At 48.9% G+C, this 18,821-nt stretch overlaps 1 protein-coding gene across 1 annotated transcript; it reads right to left on the bottom strand.

Annotated features, from left to right (window-relative positions):
• Positions 1–2,694: 2,694 nt before the first annotated feature.
• FOXO4 (forkhead box O4) lies at positions 2,695–18,559 on the bottom strand. Its single transcript, XM_063313717.1, has 3 exons — positions 17,849–18,559; positions 4,784–6,008; positions 2,695–3,878 (listed from the first exon to the last, which is right to left on the bottom strand). Exons 1-2 carry the CDS (start codon positions 18,305–18,307, stop codon positions 4,800–4,802), a joined length of 1,668 nt encoding a protein of 555 aa, XP_063169787.1. The 5' UTR covers positions 18,308–18,559; the 3' UTR covers positions 2,695–3,878; positions 4,784–4,799.
• Between the last annotated feature and the right edge of the window lie 262 nt (positions 18,560–18,821).

Below are 18,821 nucleotides of genomic sequence, written 5' to 3'. Positions count from 1 at the left end.
AAAGTATGGAACTGCCGCTTCCAGTAAAGGGCCAGCCTGTTAACAGAGTGATCCGGCATGTTAGTAATCCCCCCCTGCAGAAAGGAGGTGTTTCTTCTTCCCAAACTGGCATTCTGCCACATCGCAAGCGGCTAGGCTGTATTCTTTCTCCTTGCACCTCGCCCTCCTCAAGCTGGAGCGCAGAGAGGTTACTCTGCCTTTTCCAGCTGCACTCAAAGATGCAAGATTTATCATACCCAGCCTTCCTCCCCTGAGGAACAGGTATGCCAACCCCTATAAGGCAGGCAAGCCAAGAATAGGATTGGCACCAGCAAGAACGCATCTGGTTACTGCAACAGGTGAGACTGTCTCTTCACGCCCCCTAGAGCTGCTGGGGACACCTGACTGGCCATTATGAGACACCAGAAAAATGTGTTCCTGAAAGTTACCACCTATGACCCCCCCCCCAAGACTAGCGTTACTGCTTCATATTGCAGGTGCCCTCTGCATCCGCTCATGCTTACTAGTTCCATTAAGGCTTTGACCTGGATGCAATCAAGGCACAATGCCATATAGTCTGCTATTTGCTGCCCCACTCAGTGATGTTTCTAGCAGAAACCAGGTATTGACTTGCATGCTAGATCCCTACCAAAATTTATTTCCTATTACCCAGCATTTAGATTTAAACACACACACAACCCCCTTAAGTTTATGACCTCCAGCACGACCCGCTTTCCAAAGAGGTCTGTTCCCTCCCACTGCCAAAACTTTTCTTGCAAACTTTGAAATGGGAAGTACAAGAACTGTTCCAACACAGATGATTATAAAGGTTTATTTGTCGCATTTTGCCCTCCAGCAAATCCACAAAAACTCGGGGGAGGGGGGCTGGGGCAAAGGAGAGACACTAGAACACCTGGACAGGGATTCTGCTGCTCCAGGGAACAGAGCGTACATTCAGGGGGGCTCTTCAACAGCTCCCCTCTGAACCCCCAACCCCTCCCAGGGACGGGCAGGAAAACTCAAACACAGTGTGGCCTCCGCCACGGCACCCTCATCACTCTGCCCTGGAAAGAGGCCGGCCTGAAGATTTCTCCTCAGGCTAGGCGCAGATGAGGACCTACAGCTCCCAATAGTTTGGGACTCCAATGCCCAACAGCCCCATCAGCAAAGCCGCTGTTAAGCGCACAAGTGGAGTTGAAGTCTAACTGCATCTGGAAGGCTCCAGATCCCTATCAACATCCTGGTAGAAACAGCTCAACAAGACCCCTTGGGCTGTGCATAAAGATCCAACATCCTGGATCCCAGCAGATCCCATTATTCATGCCCCAGAAGACACGGTGCTACCTTCATTTTTAATTCAAAGCAGAAACGTGCTCTCCTTGAAGACAGGATATCCCAAACGCACAGGCTGGGGAAGGGGAAGGCGTTCCATATTATATCACAAAGACCGCTTCCTCCTTTACGCAGGATATAGATGAATAAAAACAATTCAAAGGCTCTGATACCCTTCTGGGGCAGGATGACCTATGGACCCCTCTTAGTGCAGCTGCAGGAGGGAAATCAGATGTGTGGCAATTCTTAACAGACTTACACACACCTGATATACAGGCTGTGACTCACATCTGTATCTCTTCTTGCAGCCCAGCGCAAGGCCTTGGGTCACAGCAATTCTCGCTTCTCCCGATCCTAATCAAGACCCCTTCTGTCTACAATGCTCCATGCAGAGGAGGGGAGGGGAGCAGTATGTTCCCATAATTAACTGGGCCTTGCTTGGAGAAGGCAAACTGGCGTAACAGCTTTCTGGCAGTGGAAGGCCAGGGCACCATCCCTCTCAACTGGCACCCCTTCCTTTCAACTCAGCCAACCTCTGCAAAAGAACCACTCCAAGCCAGTGCAGGAGGTCCCCTCAAAAGAACTCTGAGGACTGGCTTGGATACGAATACACCTCCAGTTTGCTATAAGCATTATCCGCTGCACACACTTCCACGCAGACACCTTTTGCCTTTCCTCACCCTCACCACAAATGGCTTTCAGTAACTGCAGGAAGATAATGCAAGAAAGTCTGAAAATGGACTTGCTAAAGGATCTGGGTCATCTGCCCTTCCAGGTTGTTTTGGAACTCTCCCTTTCCAACCCTGCTGGTGAATCTCCAAGCACACCCATGGCAGAACGGAGAGCCCACACCATCTCCCCTTGTTAAGGAGGAAAAATGCAGGAAAAATGGTTTCTCACACTCTTTATTTCTGCAACACTAACTACCCCAGTCTTTACAGGGAGGCCAGAGAACATACTGGAGGCATACGACAAAGCTACTGCCTCCCCTGCAACCGGAGCATTGCCAACCAGGCTCCACAGCAACGTCAACCCCAAGCAGACCCAGCCGCCCCCCAGGCTGTCAGTTACCAGGCAGAGGTGAGCTATGGTGGCCCTCCCACGGGCAGCATTCTGCACCAAGAGGTCAAGGGCTCCAAAGTATCAAAAGTGGCAGCTGTGACTCTGCTATTTCCAGGCTTAGACCACCCCGAGACTCCTGTTGCTGGGAATACAAGATCATCAGCCCTGTGCTTCCAGGAGCCAGGACTCCCCCTCGGAGGAGGGGCCTCTAAGTCTTATCTAAACACCATCCCTTGCCCCCACCCATCTTCCCATCTTCAGATCATTTCCCAGCAATTGTGTGCTTTAGTGTTCTCCCTGGTATCAAAACTTACACAGCTGTAAGAAAAGGTCCTTTACTTTTAGCCAATCATTTCATAGGATTTTCTGTTAAAATATAGACAGGATTTTCTCCCCCCCCCCTTTTTTTTTGTTTAACAAAAGCTTCTAGTTAATCTGCTGCTAACTTTACAGGTATTTATCTACAGCCCCCTCACCTACCCCACTTCCAAAGAACAAGGCTAGCTGGGTGCCCCTTTCCCTCCTCCCGGCCCAGCCATAAAGCACCCAAGAAGCTGCCCTCTTGTTCTGGATATTTGGACTTGGAATAGCGCAGCTGCTGACATGCCAGGTGAGGGGAGAAAAGGCACTCAACATGGAGACATGTAAAATGGGCTGAAGGCTACCACAAAAAGCCTTTTTCCTGTCCATAGCAAAAGAGGGAAAGATAGAAAACGCCACCAAAATAGTTCATCTGTATAAAATGCCCTTCCAGGTTAGAAAAAGAAGAAAAAATTCGACACTGATCAGGGCTCTGGTTAAGGCCAGATCCGGGTTTCCTATTTCTCTACTGCAGCACAAAAACAAACCCAGAGAAGGCGTTTTGGTTTCTCAGCAACAGCTTTTAGCACCTGCTTGCCTGCTTGAGGGCAGTCACACCTTCAGGAAAGTGCTTTCCATGACCATGTCCAGGTGGGGCCTTCAAAAGGCCAGGCTAGGCCTTGATTTCCAGGAGGGCCTCTTGGCCAGCACTGTCAAGGACAAGCTCAGCAATCTCGCTATGTGGGGCAGCTTGCTTCCTCCCCACCTGCTCTTCTCAGGAACAGGACAAGTGCACAAAAGACAGGCGCCTCCACTCAAGCAGCCCCAAGACTGGCCAGCCATCTTCCCACCGATCAAAGCGTAGTGTACCAAGTCAAATGACGGACGAGGCAGAAATCGACCGGTGGGTTCAGGCAGCACAGACCTATCACGGCTAGGCCTGAAGAGCATCCGTTTGAAAAATGCTTCTTCAGGGCAGGGGAGTCTGGCCATGGGGAAGCGCTTTCCAAGGCTTTTCCAAGGCTCCTGTCGGGAGGAGGGCTTGCACTGGATTCGTGGAAAGATGTGGCACTTAACGGGATCCCTCTCTTCCCATTGCAGCTTGCCTCTTGCTTCCAGCTCACGTGCAAGGCAAAGATGGGCACCAAAGCTCCTGGCATTCCAGACTCTTCTGGGTGTGCACAAGCTCCAGAAGCAGAAGGGCACTGGGAAAGGTGGGGGGGAGTGGGGGCAGAAAGAAAAGGGTTTAGTTTCCTTTAGTGCATGGAGGGCAACCAAAGATAAAGAAGGTGTAACAGGAAGGGGTGGATATTTATACTCCCCACCCCCCAGTTGCTTCTGGTCATCCCCATAGATAGGAACTGCATTCCAAAGACTCCAATAGGGACCAATGTAAACAGCCCCTAAGGAAATGACCAAGCATGTGTTTCAATGCAGGCAGTCTCCATTCAGACCCCGAAATGTCCAGCTAAACCAGTGTTTCTCAACCTTGGCAACTTTAAGACATTTGGACTTCAACTCCCAGAATTCCCCCGCCAGCCAAAACACAAATGATATATGAACCAAATCAAGCAAGAACAAACCCGAACTGAGGCATTTAGCTCTTTCAACTATAGCAATTCCAATTCCACTTGTCTAGTTCATCCCGGGACTTTTGATTTTATTGGGAGGAACACTTTAATGGTTGCACAAGAAATATTTCACCCAATGCAAATAGAAGCAGGGAGAGCACAAACTTTTTTTCTCTATCATCTGTCCTCCCCCTCCTCCTGATTGGCAGCTACTTTCATTTTAATGGACATTTAAACCAAACCAAACCTTATTTAGTTTAGCCCAAAGGGCAGAAACCTCACTGAGCATTGTAATAGCTGAACCACTTTCCATCCCTTTACAGAACTGGAGGAGAACGTTCTGCTGGCTTATAGCAGTTGAAAGTATCTCTGCCTGAAAGAAGGGGGCCAAACCCATGCATTTTCTGAACCAATAAATACTGGAAAAAGGAGGCGGCAGGGATCTAACCTTCCATAAATTTGCAGGACCAAATTGCTGGCTGTGGGATGGGATGAGCAGACTTAATTTGGCCCATAATCCAGAATCAACATTTACATACCTTTGTCCATCTGAAATTAGCTGGGGACCCAATTATGACTGGAAGCCTGTGATGTGCTCGGGTAGCTGGGAGTAGACGGAATGGATTCAAAGTTGAAGTCCAGTCCTTCCCCATCCATGAGGTCGGTGCTGATTATGTAATCCACATCACACTGAAGGTCCTCCATGTACATATCTTCATCCAAGTCATTGGGCAGCTTATCCGGATTCCCATCAAAGGCTGGGAAAGCAGCGGACAGGGAGGGCTGGGTGCCCAGCTGGATCACCTGGGCGGACTGTGCTGAGCCTGGTGCCTTCAAAGTGGACAGGCCAACAGGGTTCTGAGACGATGCCACCATGGGAAAGGCGGATGGCAAAGCAGTGGCACCGACAGACTCCAGCTGCTGCTCCAAAGGCTTTCTGAGAAGACTTCCCAGGCTCATCTTGGGCTTGGATGGCTGGTCCCCCAGAAGAAGGTAACTCTGGTTGTTCATCTGGCTTCCACTCTGTGGGAGAACTGGATCCATCTGCGTCATCATCACATCGCTGGCGGGCGGTGAGCTGGATGTGAGCAGCTCTTCCAGCGACTGCGAGAAATGGCTGGCAGAGCTGGGCAGCAAGTGATCCATGGGGTTGAAGAGGGAGCTGCCAAAGGAGGCAGCCTGAGCAGCTGAGCTTGGGGCTCGCAAGGGGAAGCTGTGATTCCTCTGGGTTGTGCCGCTCGAAACTGGCTGCTGAGTTGACAGCAAGGACGAACTGGCTGACATTAGATTGAGGCCGTCAATGAGTTCCAACTCCTCCGTCACTGTGGGGGGCACATTGCTGGATGCGCTGGAGTAAACAAGGGTGGGTAGGAGTTCCTCATCAGCAAGGTCATCCTGCTCTGTCAGAACGGAAGAAAGCCCCACACTGCTGGCGTTAGAACTGGTTCGGGGCCGGATACTGGTCCACACGTCAGAGTCCTCGTTGCTTCTGGAAGAAGGGCTACTGGGCCATTTGGGAAACTGGGAGACCGGGCTGTCGGCTGTTGGTTCTGGAGTCACCGTCATGGCGGGCTTCTTCCTGGATGTTTTCCCACGGAGTTTGGCCAGCTTGCTGCTATTGTCCATGGAGGCCGCTCGTCTCCGTGGAGCTTTCCCACTTTTGCCACCTTCTGGATTGAGCATCCACCAGGAGCTCTTCCCGGTAGCTTCATTGTGGACTTTAATGAACTTGTTATGCAGAGAGAGATTGTGTCGGATGGAGTTCTGGAGATAAAGTGGAGAGGACAGACTATTAGATCAATCCTATAAACCTGTGTTTCTCAACCTCAGCAACTTTAAGAAGTGTGGACTTCAGCACATGGCTGGCTGGGGAATTCTGGGAGTTGAAGTTCACATGTCTTTGAGTTGCTGAGTTTGAGAAACACTGCTATAAACACTTATTAGACAACTCGTGAGCAGCCTGAGGCTCCTGGGCCACATGAAGCCCCCCCCCCCAGGCCTTTCTGGGTGTGCCTTTACAATCCCCCCAGGCAGCCTTTTGGCCCACTCATGTATCAGGCTGTTCCCGCCATCCTGCAGCAGGAATCTGTGGGCTTTAGGCTTGTCAGGTCTTATCTGACTCCAAACACCCACCAGGTACTACGATGCACCTAAAGTTAATGAATAGGACGTTGCTAAGCACATTCTGAGACCAAGTACCGGACTTTACAGAAAGTCTTACCAAACCTCCCAAGGCCACTATATTTCTTCCCCCTATTTCTATGCTACATAAACTGGGGGGGAGGGGGGAAGGGCAGAGGGGCCTGTTTTAACAGCAAAGGCTACCAGTATGCCGCCAGGTTGTATAAAGATCAGTCAGAAAAGTAATACACAGATATCAATGCAACAGAGTTGGTTTAACTTTCTAATGCAGGAAGCTGGTGATACTTCTCAGTCTAGTCACCAAGGTTGAGGAACCCTGGGATAGAGGACACAGTCGAACGAAGAAAATGTTGGAATTTAAATATTAATTGAAACTGCAAGTGTTCTGATTAGGTATCATCTCAGAAAAAATTAAGAAGTATCATAATTTAATGCGACAGATGCTTACAGCAGCGAGAACACGCTTTGCTCAATACTGGAAGAAAAACACAATCCCAACAATATCCGACTGAGAACTTAAACTTGGAGAATACGCAGCAACGGCAAAATTAACAGTATTTATATACACAATAAGTTCAACTAAATTTAAGCAAGAATTGTTCCCATATATACAATATATCACACAGTATGGCAAATATGGCCATCTATAGTCTGGCCTTTAAGGGGCCTGAATGCTTACAAATATTGCAAATTAGTAAATGTATAAAAAGGGGGGAGACAGAAATCAATAGGTTTTTTCTTTTTAAAAAAAATTACTATTACTTCCTTTTTTTCTTTTTCCCCTTTACTTTTTAGGTATTTAAACTTTTGTTAAATTTGCTTCGTCTATCTTTTATTTCCTTTTATCAATATATAAACATAAATATATATACACACACATACATATTAAGTAATATAATGGAGATCTTATTATTAAGTAATTATTTCAAGACTGAAACTGTTATCATATAACTAATACTTTGATGTGAATTGCAGTGGTTCTTTTTCACCTTATACTCAACTTTGGATGAAAAGTTAAATAATTTTATACTGGTAACACTAACATCCTTTTCTATTTTCAGTATTTTAAGCTTTTCAAATAATAGAATGTTAAATAATTTTAATCATATTATATAAACACGACTGCATTGAAATAATGCAATGTATCAAGGTTTATAACATTACAATACAGGGGGGGAAAGAAATAGGATAGAGGGATCCATTTGCAATTCCAGCAGATCAAAGAATTGCAAGAATTCTACCACTTCGTTTCCATGCTGGCTTTTCAGTGGCTGGGTTCAACACACTGCACTAAGCAATGGTTAGTTAAACAAGCAAGAGCGTGCTGAATGCATGCAACGCATTAAGCCAAAAGCAAACAAACTGCATTATGGTTTCGCACTGTGTGGGAACAGGGCCTATGTAATTCATTCTGAAGAGCATTTATCGGTCTCCAGGCTCGGCGTGTGGGGAACAGGGCAGCAAACAGCATGCGGGACAGCCTCTACCCCAACTCCATTAGGCTAGTAACAGAAATCACAGGATCACTGTTATTCACCCAAGCTGCAAGGAATATGCACATATCTTAACCTTACTTGCGGCAGAGGGCTACGCCCACCCTGAAAGCCAAGCTGCCTTGCCTTGGCTCTGCCTCCTAACCAACGTTGCTGGCCGTTTGCTGGCTGACAGCACAAGCAACCTTGCCAACTGGCCACCAACTGCAGAACCAGAAGTTCGTGGATTCCAAGCCACAGAGCTGTTTTCAAATTCCAGCCGAGAATTCTCTGGCTCCCAGACTTCTTCTCTGCAATCCTTGTAATCAGGCAAATATAAACAACAGCTCATCCCTGACTGCTCTTGATTTAGAACAGGACACTCATTTCCCTGACAACGGTTTGCAGGCTGCCAATTGCTCCAGAGTACCACCCTGCAGGAGTCAGCAAAGCAGCTGATCAGCAACAGTCACCCCTTCTCCCCAAAAGACATGGTAGATGCCACCTAATTGCATAACCGGAAGACTCTGGCTCCATGTCAGAGCGACTTGAGACCAAGAGGTTCGGAACAGCATGTGACTTCCGAAGGAGACTAGCAAGGGTTCGCTTCTGGATAAGAGGTCTCGTTTGCCAGAACCACAGGGGGCTCAGCTTTGCGTCAAGAGAGCTCGTTGGCCCAGGAACAGAGCTGCTCTGCAACTGCGAGCCTTGGCTTCCCTTGTGTGGCTGACAAAACCCAAAGACAACCCAAGGAATGAAGGAACAGCACAAACAGGGAGAGAGTCAGCTGTCCACTGGCACCGCAACCCACCTCAGGACCAAGGAAGCCCTCATCCAAAACCGCAGCAGGGTGTCTTTTATGGCCCTCAGAGGTGCTGAGGACTGTCTTCGACAGACGGACAAACTGCAATGCGCTCTACATGGGGCTACCCTTGAAGAGTATCCGGAAGCTACAGCTGGTGCAAAATGCAGCTGCGCGGGCGATCTTGGGTTTCCCAAGATCAGCACACATCACTCCTTTGCTCCGCGAGCTGCATTGGTTGCCAGTATGCTTCCGGGTCCAATTCAAGGTGTTGGTTATCATCTTTAAAGCCCTCCATGGCACGGGTCCAGGTTACCTAAGGGACCATCTCCTCCCCATCACATCAGCCTGTCCCACCCGGTCATGTAGAGGGGGCATGCTACAGACCCCGTCTGCAAGAGAATTCCATCTGGCGGGGTCCAGGAGGCGGGCCTTCTCTGCAATAGCACCTGCCCTTTGGAATATCCTTCCCCCGGAAGTGAGGTTAGCCCCCTCCCTCCTGGACTTTAGGAAACAGCTAAAGACCTGGTTCTGTAATTATGCCTGGGGCGGGAGGGAGAGTAGCCATTTCTGGGGATGGTTAGTTTCTTAGAAGGACCCAGTTCTGCCTGCAAATCATAAAGAACTTTTAACCATCGAGGTTTTTATTATATTTATTGTATCTGTATCATAGGGTTTTATAGTTTTATATTTTTATCTATCTTTTATTGTAAACCGCCCAGAGTCCCTTTTGGGAGATGGGCGGTGATAAATTTGATTAATAAAATAAAATAAATAAATGCCGCACAACCAAACCACCCAGCTTTTGGGTGCCAAAGAGCGGAATGAGTCCCAGTCACTCCGAAAAGAGCACTCAGAAGTCACAGCAAAGCCAAATGCTGTAGGACAGAGGGTGGAGGAACCAGGCTCACACACGATGCTGAGCTGCAGCATGGTTGGTTGTTAGCACCGCCTGCTTATGAACCTAATCAATTGTGGCTTGAAAACAAAAACGGAAGTTTACCAAAACACGGCTTAGTGCGATGGGCAAACCCAGCCAGAATGTTCTAAAAATGTCCAGGTTCAAGTAACTAAATCTGACCCCACATTCATGGCAAAATGTTTAATCAATACTTAAACAAACCTCATCCCCATCCCGCAAAAAAGGGTAAAAAAAAAAAATGGAGCCCCATGAATAAACTCCACTCTGTTTCAAACTAAATGTTTAACACAAGTTGAGGATTACAAGCTCAAAGCATGTTACCTGACATCCCCTCTCTAAAAACTGATTTCTGTATTATGCAACCTCATGGGGAGATGAATCCATTTTTAAAGAACGTTACTTTTCAGAACACTCCTTAGCGCTTAAAGGGCTTCTGTTGCTTTCTTAGCATACACTGTATACCTACTCCACCCCCACGCTTTCTGATGTGGGTTTCTTAGTCTAGATTACTTGAGTACACACCATCTTGGAAAGCTACTACTTTGGGAACCATTATTCTATTTCAGGATATCAAGTGATGGAAAAATAGCAACAATTATCTCTCTGAAAAGCACGTCTCTGTTCACCACAAGTAAATGCTATTTTGATAGTACAGGCTGGCTGGTTATCCTCTAAAATGGGTCTTAAAATGGTAGGATGGTGATACTCATTCAGGAGCTTCCAAACCTACAACAGTTTGGCAGCTGGTTGGGGCCAACTGTCCTCACCAGGACAGACAGGAAATGATGGTTTGATGAGCCAAACACTCAGACATTCCTGGGAGGAAAGAAAGGCACCTCCTGTATCAAATTGCAAGCTCCCACTGCCTGCCAAGGAAGAAATCTGCCCTCTGGAAAAGCTCAACACAAGATAGCCCCCCCCCCCCGCCCCATGTCCCTCATGAAAACCTATATGTTAGTAAGGTGCCAAGGAATATTGGGCCTGGCAGCAGAAACCAGAGACAAGGATCTAATGTTCTGAGGGCAGTCTGCCTGCCAGCTGTAGATGACAACTCACAGCATCCACAGCCACACTGATGACCCCGGGTTCTAAGAGTAGACAAAACAGAAAACAACTTTTCCCTAGCCGTTTTCTCCATATAATTTTATATGGAATTTGCCATTTACACAGCTCACTTGATTGTTCTGGTTGGTCCCACAGGTCATCAGCAGATTTGGGAATATTTTTTTAGAGGTAGTCCTCATTTAACGACCACTCATTCAGTGACCATTTGAAGTTATGATGACGCTGAATGAATGGTACTTACGACTGGCCCTTGAAGTTCTGGCCGTCCCAGCACCCCATGGTCACATGATCGCGATGTGGGCACTTTGTGACTGGCTCGCAGTTACGACAGTTGCAGTGTCCCACAGTCACGTGATCACCATTGGCGACCTTCCCTGCCAGTTCCAACAAGCAAAGTCAATAGGAAGCTGGCAGGGAAGGTCACAACTCGCTTGGTTAAGTCTCCCACCCACAGCAGCAACCACCCCAAACCTCGCTGCACTTGTGCCGTGCAAAGCCAGCCCCTCACACACCCTCCCCCACCCCACAGCAGCCATCCCAAGCCTTGCTGCACTTGCACCATGCCAGACCCTTGCATGCCCCCCCACCCCACAGCAGCGACCTGCCTGCCTGGGACTTGCAACTTCCTGCCAGCTTCCCCACTGACTTTGGTTGTTTGAAGCTGGCAAGATGTTGCGAGGAGGTCCTTGCTTAATGACCCGCAAACCTCACTTAATGACAGCAATGGGGACTGCTGGGATTGCCATCACTAAGTGATGCAGTTACATGACATCATGCTTTACGACTGCATTGCTTAGTGATAGGAATTCTAGTCCCAATTACTGCAGATAACCGAGGACTACTTGTATTTATTCTGCCTTTTTCCCCCTAAGGTAAATTACTCTTGCTTTTTCTGAACTACTTTTGAAATAATCCCTTTGGATTTCAGTTACTTCTTGTTTGAAATACCCTATTCATCTGATATCCTTTGCAAACAAAGACAATTTACTGATCCCCTCAACTCCAGATGACGTACGAAAGAGTTATAAAGCAGAGGCTCCCACACAGATCATCTGACTGCAAGAACTGGCCATTGTGCCTACTGCCTGCGCTGTGTTCTTTAGTCAGCCATCGGTCTGTGACAGGACCTACAGTACTCCATTACTATCCCCACACCGTTAAGTTGGCTAAGGAGTCTTCATTTGAGCAAGACTAAGACTCTCAACTAGCTTTATAGACAGTAGCTTTCATGTTTCCCCCAGACTGGAAACATCAAAAGTACGATGAAGTAGTGAGCACGTTTTTAAGCCCTCCAGAATTCTTCAGCAGGCCAGCTGTTAAGAACAGTGGAGACGGTAAGGGAGAGTAGAGAGTAGATGACCTTGATAGAGGGAAGATCCGTTACCAGGGCAACAAACAGATAAATGTGGCTTAAGCCCATACTAAGGCAGAGATTTCCAAAAAAGCCTAAGGCAGGCGGCCCCCCTAATTCACATGAAGATAAAAGAGGGAGGAGGGGAAGCACATTCAGACTTGCAAGGTTCTCTTACTAGAGCCATTCTAATAAAAGTAGTTTTAGGCCTACGCAGTGCCTGTTTCTTAATCTGACCTGTCTTGTAGGGATGACAGGGAGAGAAAGTGTGTGTTTCATCAGACTCTTAAAACAGGAAGAGACAATACACACAGCTGGATTAAGCTGTACGAGCTGTGATGTAAATTTCAAGTTACATTCAGGATGACTGGGACAAAGCAGCACATAATGACTTAAAATTTCCGAAAGTAAAAACATCCAGATGATACCACTTTGATGGCTGAAAGTGAAGAGGAACTGAGGAGCCTTATGATGAAGGTGAAAGAAGAAAGTGCAAAAGCTGGTTTGCAGCTAAACCTCAAAAAAACCAAGATTATGGCAACCAGCTTGATTGATAACTGGCAAATAGAGGGAGAAAATGTAGAAGCAGTGAAAGACTTTGTATTCCTAGGTGCGAAGATTACTGCAGATGCTGACTGCAGTCAGGAAATCAGAAGACGCTTAATCCTTGGGAGAAGAGCAATGACAAATCTCGATAAAATAGTTAAGAGCAGAGACATCACGCTGACAACAAAGGCCCGCATAGTTAAAGCAATGGTGTTCCCCGTAGTAACATATGGCTGCGAGAGCTGGACCATAAGGAAGGCTGAGCGAAGGAAGATCGATGCTTTTGAACTGTGGTGTTGGAGGAAAATTCTGAGAGTGCCTTGGACTGCAAGAAGATCAAACCAGTCCATCCTCCAGGAAATAAAGCCAGACTGCTCACTTGAGGGAATGATATTAAAGGCAAAACTGAAATACTTTGGCCACATAATGAGAAGACAGGACACCCTGGAGAAGATGCTGATGCTAGGGAGAGTGGAGGGCAAAAGGAAGAGGGGCCGACCAAGGGCAAGGTGGATGGATGATATTCTAGAGGTGACGGACTCGTCCCTGAGGGAGCTGGGGGTGTTGACGACCGACAGGAAGCTCTGGCGTGGGCTGGTCCATGAAGTCACGAAGAGTCGGAAGCGACTAAATGAATAAACAACAACAAAAACATCCAGCGAGTCAGTTTGGTGTAGTGGTTATGGAATCAGGCTGGAAACCGGGAGACCAGGAGTTCTGGTCCCGCCTTAGGCAGAAAGCCAGCTGGGACCTAGGGCCAGTCACACTCTCAGAGCCCTAGGGAGCAGACAATGGCAAACCATTTCCAAATCTTGCCAAGAAAACTGCAGGGACTTGTCCAGGCGGTCGCTGAGAACCAGGCACAATTGAATGGCAGGGAAAAAAAACATCCAGTAGAAACCTGGATGTTTCCAATACACATCAAGCAAAAGAATCTTGTTCCCTGTTGAGTGGAAACCAGAAATTAGGGTGGCTGTATCAGCAAAGCTGGAGATCATCCTTAGGTGGCAGATTACACAAAGTTAAGAGATACCCAACTGGGTGGCATTATCTAGTGGTCAGTGAAAATTAGATTTTTGCCAGCTTCAGGGTCCTGTTAAAGCCACTGGGGGGAGATACAGCTCCAATCTGCCTCTGCACAGGCTCTCTTCAAGAGGAAACATCTCTTTGGGAAAGAAATTCAGCAAAGTCTTCCAAGACAATTCCACTTGGGTAACAAGAAGCAGGCAGTAAGCTGCATGGAGAGGGAGTGGGAAGTGCCCGCTGGGACTCTGAACCCAACTGGCTTTGGGGTGGGGCATAGTTGTCCTATTCTGATTCAGCTAAGCACACCCTGTTTTTTAATCTACTCTTTCAGCCAGGAAACACTGGCTGAGAATGTTCTCTCTGCGTTCTCTAGCATAAGCTAGAGAGTCACTTGCTGAGATGGGCGGCTACAGAAATCAAATAAATAGATAAATAAATAAGCGCCCTGAAATATCTCTAAGTTGAAGTAGTATTTGCTTCCTCACCTTTGTCTCTATCCCTCACCACTGAAACCTCCTTCTCCTCCTAGTACCAGTAATCAGTAACCTAGCAGCAGTGAGAAACCTGGTCAACTAGGCATACCAAGAAGCACTGCCCTGGCATGCCACTGGCTGGATTCATGTATCAACCAGAGCCATAACATGGCTTGCTTATTTCAAGCTTAGAGAGTTGTATGAAGCCAGCCACTGTAGTTAGCATACTTATAGTTAAGGACTGCAAGAACTTATAACATTCTCTAAAAAACGACGTCAGACCTTCCTACTGGTGCTTTTCCAAGACACCGCACCTTCTCTGCATTTAACAGAGTGCTGGAAATGCATGAGGGTGTTGAAAGAGGAAGGATGCAGGGTATCCTCCCTCATCCCTGCTCAGCCCAGAACCAGACAGGCTCTTAAGGGAAAAGGCACAGAAACACACCCTTTCCCCCTTGTAAGCGTGTAAAAGGTCAGTCCCTCCAAAAAGGCCAGGATGCCCTCTTACGTGCACTGGATACAACGCAGAGCTTTATCTAAGTAGGGCTCAGAACTGGAAAAACATAATGCTTACTTATAAACCATTAGTAGGGAAACACATATGTACAAGTACACTGTGCTACATCGTTCGAATATTCTCCTTTTAACTGTTAATTCTTAAATTCTGCACCACAGAGACAGGAGAAAAATCCATCAAGCCATTTCCAACCATTCAAAACTATCAGCAATCTACAATATTCCTCTGAAGAGACTGAAAAAAAATTATCGGAGCACATTTGGCACCTATTCACGTTAAGCTATGACAGCAAGCACAGGGACCGAGTCTTCTGTCTTTTCATCCCTGCAATCTGCACAGAAGACCAGTACAGGGTTTCACGTCACACGTTCCAAATCACAGCCAGTCTCACAGCCAAGAGGTGTGCTTCTTCCATCTGTACCTCAGAAAAGATCTCTTTTTAAATTACATACCACTGCACAGAATAAAATGTAGCCAAACACTGTAAAAAAAAAAAAGTGCTGTTCAATAATTGCCTTTAGAACTCCAGTTACTCAAACCTTAGTGATTCAGCATCTTCATGCCACTAAGAAAAAGGGCTGAGCCACTGTGGTGATTTTCAATTCTGCTCAGACCAAAAGAGTGTCGTCCACAAACCCCTGCATTCCGAAACAGCAAAGACAGCAGTGCTAAATGATGATGATACCCTGTGAGCATCAGCCAAAAGCGTATGTTTAAAGACAGCCGAGATCCCACTTTAAGCAAAGGTTTTGCCTTAAGCAGGGCTAAAAGGCTTCTCACTATAAAGGAACATGGCAGACCCTTGCAGATGCCACCTATGCTTACTAAAGACAGGTATCTCATTTCCAGCCAAAGCAAACCAATTTTTTTTTAACTATACATGCGTGCTCTTAAAAAGTGGGTAATTCCTGCATGTGGTGCTATTCCAGTACTAAGAACAGGCATGAGGGAAGAGTCTACTGCCCACTTTTCAAACAAATACGAGTCATGTTTAAAAGAGCCTTCTTTTTTAAAGATTTCCAGCCATACCACATTTCCTCAGAGCAGAACAGACGTGTTCACTCTCGACTCAGAGCTCCTTTTCGGAAAGAAGGGCTGTGAGGGCTAGGAATGCACGCTATGGAGGAGTTATTTATACTAAGCATCGGCACAGCTGGGTGACAAAGAGCTGAAGCCTGGGACTGAAAACGCTGTGCGGCACTTGGTCTTCTGCAGTAGGCTGGCCTGGAGTCCTACACTGGACTCCTGCCTTTCCAAGAAACAGCTGAGAACATTTACAAAGGGGGCAGGGAGTGGTTTTTCTTGGAAGTGCTGAAACATAGTGAGCTGGAGGGTCAAGCTCAAGAGGAAAGGAAAAAAGAGTGTGGGGGGGGGGAGTCATCCGCTGCACAGCTTCCCAAAGTCCACCCTTTGATGACTGTTTGGTATCCATCTTTAGTAAAGTGGAGATAAGCAGAAGATTTAAGACATCTTCATAACAAGTCAAGCTAGGCAGGTATTTATTATATCCAGGCCTAACAATAATCTGCCAAGCTGAACATTCAGTGGGCAAAACAGAACAAAGCTGAAAATCTCTTCCCAAATCCTAAAATCCCCTATCCTAAATCCACTTTTTCAGAGGCAGGCGAGAGAGGAGAGGGAGAGAGAGAGGAGCCTGCAAACATTTCGAGACCTTCTTCAGGCCTACAGGAAGCCGTTTTCTTGTCCTCTCTTTCCAGCAACCAGAGAAGACTTTCCTAAAGCTGTTCTGCTATCTGCTGATCGGGTGAACCTCTGCACATTGCTTTGCCCTTGGAGTGTCACTGCGCTGTATCTAGGACATTGCAACAATCAGGGCAGTGAGGTGAGAGGGAAAAGGAGGCTGAACCAATCCCAGGCTTCTATGCACAGAGACACCCTGCAGAAGTCAATATTGCCAGTATAATATTGGAGTTGAATCCACTGTCCTTTCAACTTGGGGCTGAAACTCGTACAAGGGTTAAGATTAAAGAGTTCCAGCGTGTCCGCTGTAAATGGGATCAAGGCCAAGCAGCTGCCTGAGCATTCGGCAACTTGTAACAGCCACGGAGCCAAGTAAGCTGAAGCCAGGCTTGTTTGGTGTCCTCTCCCTTCCTTTGTGGCTCTACCCTTCCCCTCCCTAATCAAGAAGGAAGCAGTTGCCCTCCTTGGCAAGATGGAAGAGTTCAAGTCCGTCCCATCCATGACCTTGCCAGGTGGCCAAACCACCACTCAGGCCAATCTACCGGACTCAGAGACAAGCAAACCTACCCCAGTCTATAAGCAGGCTCCAGGAAGTGGAAGGCTTTCTGACGCTGGCATTCTGCACATGCTCAGAAATGTTCTATTTTCCAGAAGAGCCCTTTATCCTGAAGCTCTAGATTAAACTAAATCCCCATTCCAACTAACTCAGAGAGTTTATAAAGGCAGGGACTACTGCACATCAGCCCAAAGGCATGCTACCCCTTCCAAGGATGTACAGGGACCTGTGGATACTCAGTGCTGAACTGTATTTGTTTTACCCTGCCTTCCAGAGCACTCTTCTGTACAACGCGACAGGTTTGCAAGCCAGCGCAAAAAACTGTTTTCTGATGAAGTAATTCCAGAACCTCCACAATGCACCTGCAAAAACCTTCAAAACATCGCACTGTTCCTGCCACCTTTTAGAATTTATCAGCCGAATTCCTGTGCTTTTTTTTTAATCCTGCCAGAAGAGTTGGGAAAAGTGTACTATTTACTGCCTTCCGTTACCATTGCTGCAGTTCAAGAAAAAGTGTGGTATCTTGGCAATGCGGTATTTTTATCATTCAGAACCCAATATATTAAAAACAAAACAAAACGACAAGCAAAGTTTCACGTTTCAGGAAAGTCTTCTGCCAATTTGATAAAGTAACCTGGGGAAAGTGCCTAATTCACCAAGCATTACTTCAGCAAAACAGACTGGAAATACTGCCAGAAAAAGGTGTTATTCCTCCCGTTTGTATCGTGCCCTCCAGATTATACACACCAGCCCTCTTAAACCCGGACGGGCTCCTCCCTGGGTGCCCCTGGAGCGCCGCAGGCGGGCGCGAAGCAGAGACTGCGCCCGCTGAGCAGCAGGGGCTTCTCGCGCCTACTCGAGGGCCAGCCACTCTTCCCGCGAAGCCTGCAGGCGGCGCCTAGGCGGCCTACCTCGCAGGGGTCTCGAGAGCCGCAAAATGCGAGCGCCCCAGGGGAGGGGGGTTCAGCGCCCCCTCCGCGCCTGCGAAAAAGGCCCCGCCAGCAGGAGGAGGAAGCGGCCGCGGCGCTCACCTTCCACCCGGCGGAGCTGTTGCTGTCGCCCTTGTCGCGGAAGTAGGGCACGGAACGGACCATCCACTCGTAGATCTGCGCCAGGGTCAGCCGCTTGTCGGGCGCGCTCTGGATGGCCTGGCTGATCAGGTCGGCGTACGACTGGCTGCCCCAGGCGTTCCGCCGCGCCCCGCCGGAGCCCGAGCTCCCGCCGCCGCCGCCGCCTTTGCGGGCCCCGCCGCCGCCGCCGCCGCCAGGACCAGCCGCCGCCGGGGTACCGGAGACGTCCCCGCCCGGCTCCTCAGGACTCGCCGCCGCCGCCCCGTCGCCAGGCTCCGGCTCGGCCACGGCCACCAGCTCGGGCCGGGGCAGCGGCCAGGTGCAGGAGCGCGGCCGGCTCTGCGGAGGAAACTCCGGGTCCAAGGCGGCCACCGACGAGGAGGACTCGGCCGCCGGGGGGCTCCCGGCCGGTTCCGCCATGATGGCGCCGCGGCCGCCGCTCCGCTCCCGTCGGCCCTCAGCGCCGCCACATCACCGCCTCAGGGCAAGGGCGCCCAGCGGGGAAAGGCCCCGAGGAGCTCGGCGCCGCCGCCGCCGCCGGGCCTCCCCGGCCGGGCTGGCTCCCCCGCTGGCCCTCTCGCCCGCCGCGGCCTCGCGACTCTCCAGCCGAGCGCGGAGCCACGAGAGCAGCCCGCCGCCTCGGCGGCACTCTGTTTACCACAGGCGAGGCAGGCGCCCAGGAGCCACTCCGCGCGTGCGTCACCACGGCACCCTGGGAGGCGTAGTCCGCGCGCAGCGCCAGCGGGCAGGAAACTCGCTTTCCCGGCAGGCAAAGGAAGCAGACAGGCGCTCAGGCCAGGCCCGTCTCGGCGCCTCCTCGGAGAAGTCGCGCTCTGTAACTACCACTCCCAGAAGGCCTCGCGGCGGGAAGGGCGGGCGGACGCCGGCTGCACCTTCTTTCTTGGGGCTCTTATATAAGCAGGCGGCCAATCCG

Source organism: Candoia aspera, chromosome 12, assembly GCF_035149785.1.
Source record: "Candoia aspera isolate rCanAsp1 chromosome 12, rCanAsp1.hap2, whole genome shotgun sequence".
Taxonomy (NCBI): domain Eukaryota; kingdom Metazoa; phylum Chordata; class Lepidosauria; order Squamata; family Boidae; genus Candoia; species Candoia aspera.
This window is presented reverse-complemented; position numbering and strand designations above follow the sequence as displayed.

Bases quoted from the DNA above. Each gene is read 5' to 3' on its own strand.
- FOXO4 (XM_063313717.1), bottom strand. From the start codon at position 18,307: ATGGCGGAACCGGCCGGGAGCCCCCCGGCGGCCGAGTCCTCCTCGTCG. The intron at 6,009-17,848 runs GTGAGCGCCGCG...CTTTATCTCCAG, and splicing joins ACAGCTCCGCCGGGTGGAAG to AACTCCATCCGACACAATCT.